The 7,427-nt window shown below is 40.3% G+C and overlaps 1 protein-coding gene across 1 annotated transcript in view; it reads right to left on the bottom strand.

The window, feature by feature from the left end:
* Positions 1 to 7,427, bottom strand: part of stxbp4 (syntaxin binding protein 4) — a 34,545-nt gene that overhangs the window by 19,602 nt on the left and 7,516 nt on the right. Inside the window, exons 7-8 of the mRNA XM_015371801.1 lie at positions 5,076 to 5,155; positions 2,760 to 2,856 (exon numbers count right to left, since the gene is read on the bottom strand). Coding sequence (XP_015227287.1) covers positions 2,760 to 2,856; positions 5,076 to 5,155 — 177 coding nt within the window. The remainder of the gene's footprint in view (positions 1 to 2,759; positions 2,857 to 5,075; positions 5,156 to 7,427) is intronic.

The raw sequence follows: 7,427 nt of genomic DNA, 5'->3' as shown, positions 1-7,427 counted from the left end.
AAGGGTGGGGGCACTCTGAGGGTGGGGTGCTCTAAGGGTGGGGGCACTCTGAGGGTTGGGGCGCTCTGAGGGTGGGGGCACACAGAGGGTGGGGGCTGATGGACCTACAGTTACACCAACACTTTCAATAGGGATGTTTTCCCTTCCAGCTCCATCAGCGATCATCTTCCTTCCAAAGCAAAATCAAATTCAGAAATTTTTCCCACATATTGCTGAAAGTCAAAGTCTATGTATTGAAATTAGTTTGATCGATACTGATACCAGTATGGGGGGGGCCCCGATCCAGTACTAAAATGGTGTTATCGGTATCAGTGATTGCCAACCAATAGGGCATTGATACCATTCTGAGAGGCAGAGGTTTATATCAACTGTCCCCCATTCCAGGTCGGCAATAAAAAGTTCTACTGGATCCAGTTTGTTTTAGTCTGTTTCCTGCTTCACAAATGAAGGCAGCAGCTTTATAATTGAAATGATTGGTGGGGACATCTGTCCACATCCGTCCTTCAGAAAGTTATGCTGTTCTATCAGCCCAGAGATGCAGGGAGGATCTAGAGCATGCAGGGCTCTAAAAGTAACAACAAGGGGTTTAAATTGGGTTCTATACTGGACTGGTAACCAGTGCAGAGCTGCTAATGGAGGTGTAATGGGTTCCATTTTCTTCATGTGAGTTAAAAGCCTGGCAGCAGTTCTGGACAACCTGGACAACCTGGAGACGGTAAACAAACAGGTAAACAGACATTTGCAATAGTCTAACCATGAGGAGCTCAAAGCATCAATAATTATTCCCAAATCACCCTTCGACAGGAATGCTCTGAGTTTGGAAATATTCCTTAGTTGGAAGTAAAAGCTGCTAAATAAATGTTTAGAGTGTTTCTCCAAAGACGTTGCTGAATTGAACACCTCAGCTCCTGAGGCTGAACAGCAATAAGTTGCTTTATTGAAGGGATTTTACAGTTTTAGCTGCGATAATTAGTGTTTCAGTTTTTCTCAGAGTTCAGAAGAAGGAAATTGTGAAGACAATGTATTAACCCTTTATAGGGCGTTCAGGGAAAGACTTTAAACATCTAAATTTCAAGTAAAGCGTACACTGCAAAAAAACCTGAAATCTAAGTAAGTCATTTTTTTCTTGAACTGAGCAGGTAAGTGAGATACTTTGCAAATAGAATAAGAAAATTTACATCTAAAATAAAGAAAAAAATGCAGTCTCCTATTTAAAGTGCATAATATCAAATAATCTGATTTTAAAGATAAAAATGCTCCTTCAACTTAGAGATTTTCTTATTTACCTACTCACATTAAGGGTAAATACACTTATTTTAAGAGATTTTCACAAATTTCTTGATCATTTTTGTAGTGTGTTATTGGAACAAGACCTTATTATCTTTGTAACGTTAAAAAAAGATGTATATTTTGATGGCATAAATGAATGTCAATGTAACAACAAGAAACGCCAACTTGCCCGTATATATTAAGAAAAATAACAAAAGTGCTTCTAGAAGAAATTAATGAAAAACACTGAGAGTGAAAGAAATGGAACTCCATTTGTAAGGGGTATGCAAGTGATCAAAAATGGTAACTTGCCCTATAAAGGGTTAAATCAGCGTCTTTGACAGAGCAATATAGTTGAATATCGTCCGCATGTCACTGAACTGACGGATTATCTGACCGAGTGGAAGTTTGAACAGAAGAAGAAGTTGAAGAGGAGGAAGTCTGCAGATGCTGCTCCCCTCAGAGAAAACAGGATCGTTCTTCTAGAATCGACGGTTAAACATTATCCTCTGAAAAACGTCTGCTTTCTTAAACTCCATCAAACTGGTAGATCAGTGGGTCTAAACAGTAACCAGTAGTTTTCTGAAGCTGATTTAGGAGTGAAATAAAAAAACTCCTACAGAGCAGATTCAACATATTCAGGTTTATCAGCGCAGAGTCACTTAGTCTGGATCAGATGAAGGGAGAAAAACAGTTTACCACAAAATAACAGCCCTTCAGCCCAGCAGGGGGGGCTATTCCAGGTCCATTTTATGCCGCTTCATATTACTGAGAACATTTGCAGGTTGGTTTGTTCCAAAAATGGTCTGTTAAAATGTGGACAAAGATGAGAGCAATGGATAAAATGATCCAATCTGCCCTGATGGATCCAACATCAGACGTTCTGGTTAACATGGCGGGGAATCAACACCATATCACCCACAGATGATCAGAGCAGATGGAGCAGGACGTCTGCTGGAGTTTTAAGACTTTTGCTTTTAATGATCTTTCCTGAAATGTTAAGTTTGGAAAAGTGAAATCTGTTTAGGCCGGCTTCTAGAGACACACTGCAAAAAATGTAAACCTTAATAAGTCATTTTTTCTTGGATTGAGGAGGTAAGTGAGACACTTTGCCAATGGAACAAAACAATTTTGATTTAAATTAAGAAAAAACAATTGCATTGTCTTATTTCAAGTGCATTTTATCTAATTATCTTATTTTAAGAGAAAAAATACTTATTCCATTGGCAAATCCTCTGACTCACCTACTCAAATTAAGGGTAATTACACTTAATTTAAGTAATCTTTACTTATTTCTAGATTGTTTTTGCAGTGTGACAGAAAAGATGGAGGTAATATAATGTGAGAAACAAAAACTACCTAAATATTGTTGATGATCAGAAAAATTTAGATCCTTTACTTGGAAAAAGAAACTTAATCAGGAAAGAAAATCAGTGTTAGAGTTTCCTCCGTGTCAGAGAAGTGAAGCATGATGGGAGCAGACGTCATACCTGCAAAGGCCACGGTTCCCGTCGGATCGGCGCGTAGTCTGGACCTCAGCGTCTGTCGCTGAGCCTCTGTGGGCTTCAGACCGATCAGGTCCAGAGCCTGCCACACAAACACACACAGACGGATCAATAGAGGCAGCGGGGGGGTGGGGGGTCCGAGTCATCGACCAGGAGCCGCACTGATGCGTTTCTCCTCACGTGTTCAGAGGTCACAGCCTGAACAGTTCTAGTCCATTCCGTTGGATTTAATCCCAGTTTGCTCTGGATTCATGAAGCGGTTAGCAGTGAATGCTGTTAAAGTCACGTTCACACCCAGATTTCAGTCATTTGCACTTTTTTATCACGTTTTCATCATTAAATGTTTTTCTCCTCGTCCAAAAAACTGCTGCATGTTTTTAGAGCTTTAATCAACCTGCTGCACGTTTAGCTAATCCTGACACTGATGATGCTGAAGGATGAAGATTAGGAGGGAAAAAGTCTCCTTCTGCCTCCTGAAGCAGCGATTCTCAGTTGGGGGTACTCCACAGACGCATGGCCCAACAGAGAAGAGCGCCCTCCTCTGGACAAGACTCTGCCGTCCATCTACACCTGATGGACAAAGGACATTCTTTGGAGGACTTAGAATGTTCACATTTTGGACAAAGAAGTCCAACCTTAAACAGACGGACAGCTTTACAGGAGAACAGAAGACCTCACCTGTTCATCCAGACCAACTATCCCCTCTAACGACCCCCCTTTCAGAGACATAGACAGGTATGGGGCATTGCAGGCTAACAAAGAAGCCAAACGACCCCCATTCCAAAGGGGGGGACCCGTTCATCCGTTTCTATTTGCATGTTTTCTAAACTAAAACCAGGCTTTGTTGGGCTGCTGGATAAAACCTGGAACTAAACGCTATTTCTGACATTTTGGATTGAAAAATCTTCCTGGATGGAAGAGAAACGTCTTCAAACCTGGAAACAAAGTCCAGAGGATTGATTTTAACTTTTTTTTTACCAAGCAGAGGAACAGACTGGATGTAGAGAACAGTCTGGGATCAGCTGCTTTTCCCACTGAGCTACGATGAAAAGTTAAAACAAATTAAATGTGATTATAATGGAGTCACTCAGAGGAGCTCCAGTTTTATAAATACAGGTTTACATTGTAATTTTATTTTGAATTTACTTTATTTTGATTCCTCACTAACTTGCAAGCAACATACTAAAGCGGAGGTCTTCAACAGGGGGTCCGCGACCCCTAGGGGGTCCTCAGAGGAACTGCATGGGGGTCGCAAAAGTTTTGGTTGATTAGACTTTTTTTTATATTCCCCCCTGGAATTTTTTTTTCATTAATTGAAATGTCTTTAAATAGACATTAACATGAATTCAACAGACTGTAATAAACAGATAAATGGAGGCAGAAGATGTCTTTCAGTCATCAATGCTCACAGGAGCTCTTTCAAGCTGGGCACCGTTTCATTCACAACACCTGTCCCATCAACCAGGAATCAGAAATACTTTAATAATCCCAGGGAGGGATTACTTTAGTTACATTACACTATATGAAATAGACTGACTATAGGACCAGTTTGATATTACACAATTTCATGCAATATATATAAATAGGGGTCCTCGCTCGATCTGGCCATCAATTTGGGGGTCCTTGGCCTGGAAAAATTTTGAGGACCCCTGTACTAAAGCATAGAATGCCAATGAGATAAATTCTTAAATTAATAGATGAAGTAAAATACATTTTTATTTTGTAACCAGTTATTTTACATTTCACTTCTGGTGGTGGTGGTCTGGGTCTCTGACCAATGAGAATGTTTCTTTGGATCAAACTTTTTATTTAAATCGTTTCCCAGGAGATAAAGTTTAGATTAAACGTTTGAACTGAGCTGCGTTCACCAGCTCTGCCTGCTGAGACTGTAAATCAGTCGGGACTCTTTGAGTCCAGAGGTTTCTGTGATCAGGTCAGTCTGGAAGCAGCTGGCAGTGAGGAAGAGGAAGAGCGACTGTTAGGTTTATTCAATGATGATTATAAAATTAATGTGTGCTTATAAAACATTTGATGCTCCACTCCTGCCTCATGATCCAGTCAGGAGACCATCCTGCCTCGTCATTCTGTCTTTATGAACTGATCAGTTGTTCTGTCAGAACAATACTCTGTTTGTAACCATGCGTCATGTTCTGTTAATAAAAGCTCTGCAGAGGAGGTCCAGTGGGAGACAGATTGTTTGAGTCTGGGGTTCAACTGTCTCTCCTTTCTGCAGGAATTGTATCCATAATTCTTCTTTTGCAAACCTACATTTATGAACCCGACAGCGACCCCCCCACTGACCTGCTCCAGTCTCTCCAGTTTGAAGCGGCAGCTGGAACTGAGCGAACATTTCCTCTGAGGAGGCTGACTGCTCCCACAATCTGAAACACAGGTTTAAATCTCTGTTACGCTCAAACTTTCATTCTTTTTGCACTTTTATTGGGAGTTCAAATCAGATTTCAAATCCAGCAGTAAAATATTCTTATTCCACTGATTCCTCACGTCGCTCTGAAAAGCTGTTAATATGTTTGTTCTGCTGAGCTTTAATTACTGCTGCAACATAAATTACATCCCATCCAAAAGTATGATCATCAGTGACTCACAGGGTATCTTAAAGGAGAAGGAAAACTAAAATAAAGTACATGAAATCATAAAATGCGTATTTTCCAGCATAGTGAGCTGGTTTTACTGGGAGCGTCTTCGGTCGTGACGTCAATGTTTGAACATATGGAGGGAGACCTCAGGATTCCTCTCACACAGAGACTGGATGGAGCTTCACGCCTCTGAGGCCGATCATCAGCCCAGACCTCCCGCCCGCATCACTTCCTCCCTCCCCATTCAACCATCTGCTTTGCCGCGGCTGTAAATTCTCAGTTTGAAGGCGCTCAGCTGTCGATGGTTGGTGTGATGAAGAGACACGCGTCACTCAGCGAATCTCAGCGTTCGGCGAGAGAAAAGACGAATGGAGCTGAGGAGGAAGTCGCTTCTGCAGGTTTTTATTCATTTCTGCAGCTTTTTGGTTCCTAAGCAACAAAAAAAGCTGAAAAGATGCTTTTAGCTTTTATTTCAGAGGCTTTATAACCTTTTTGAAGAAGCTCCTCCCCCTCTGCTGCCACAGATTTACAGAGTTGTCAATATGTGTGGAAGAAAAACAGGGGAGATACATTTGTTAAAATTCATATCTTTATGTTTAAGTCTAAATTTTACTTAATTTCATGAGGTGGTGAGGTAACCTAGGTAACCTGGATGGGAACCTACAGGATTATTCATCTTTCAAAGTTTAGTAGATTTTCACTCTAAGCTAGAAATGAAAACTTTTAATTTGAAATTTCTCCGATTGTTACTTCCTGTTCTGCTGCTGCCTATAACCACTGATCTCTATTTACTCTATTGCTGATTGGCCGAAAAGAGTGAAGCCACCGTCCGCCATATTGGTACTCCCCACTCCTACGGAGACAGGCAGTCAAAATCAGGGGTGGAGCTAGATGGGGGGCCAGGGGTGGCCATGGCCACCCTTAGCAAATCATTGGCCACCCCTACTGTACCATTTTTTCCCTATAATACAGACAGTGGCAGCCGTAATACTCTCATTAATCAAAACATTTTAATTGTTCATACATTAACTACATTACTTGACAACAAAAACACTGTGGTTAATTATGCACATTAATATGCTAACATTAAAGGTGATAAGTACAGAATTCATGCTCTTTTCAGAACTAGATTTTGTTATATGGGGTAAAGAGAAAAGTCATCTAGGAGTCTTCAGTTAATCATAGATAAATAACTATTTTAATAAAAACTTGAATATGTAATATTTTTAAATGTAAATAAACATATTTATGTTTATACGTAAATAAAATTTTTTTGTAAATATTAGTACTTTTAATATCAATTTTAAGCAATGGAAAAGATGTTCGCCCCAGAAATCAAACTTAAAAGAACTTTATCCACTATGACTTATAACTAAGAAGCAAGGATGTTTAAATATATGTGTCTATTTGTTAGCAAAGGTTGGAGGAACATATAGTTTGTCTTGATTTGAATTTATCCTTCATTTTCCTGTTGGATCAGTATAGATTGACTCTGAGGTTCTGGTGCCGATCTGCTGTCGGCCCCCCCCCCCTCAGTGTACATTGGTTACTGCCTGGCCACCCTTATCAAAATGTTCTGGCTACGCCTCTGGTCAAAATGCCTCCTGTGCAGCATTTAGCTGCTAAAACCAGCAGTTTTCTGTCTGCAGGAACGCGTTCCACTGGTAATTTCCCAGTCAGTGGATGAACTAAGCAATAAATCCATCTATAGCCGATGGATCCTATAGTTTAGTCTGCAGACTAACATTAGTCTGGCTATCTCAGACTGACTGGAAGACATTGACTGAGTTAGACACTGACATTGGGTCTAACGTTAGAAAATGGAAAATAGAGGAAATAGAAATTAATTCACTGTGAAATGTTAATGTAGGAATTCTTCATTCAGTGGATGATGATGTCGGTTTTTCAGCGTTTGTTGTTTTTCTCATTTGAAAAAGTCATGAGCTGAAATATATTGCATGTTAGATTGCAGGGGTTGACGTTAAGCATTCTTACTACTTGCCCTTTGGGCAAGTGACTTTCACATTTCATTTGCCCAGAAACAATTTTTACTTGCCCA

The sequence above is a fragment of the Cyprinodon variegatus genome, unplaced genomic scaffold (genome assembly GCF_000732505.1).
Source record: "Cyprinodon variegatus isolate N-32 unplaced genomic scaffold, C_variegatus-1.0 Scaffold65, whole genome shotgun sequence".
NCBI lineage: Eukaryota > Metazoa > Chordata > Actinopteri > Cyprinodontiformes > Cyprinodontidae > Cyprinodon > Cyprinodon variegatus.
The sequence above is the reverse complement of the archived record's forward strand: the minus strand, read 5'-3'. Positions and strand labels throughout refer to the sequence as shown.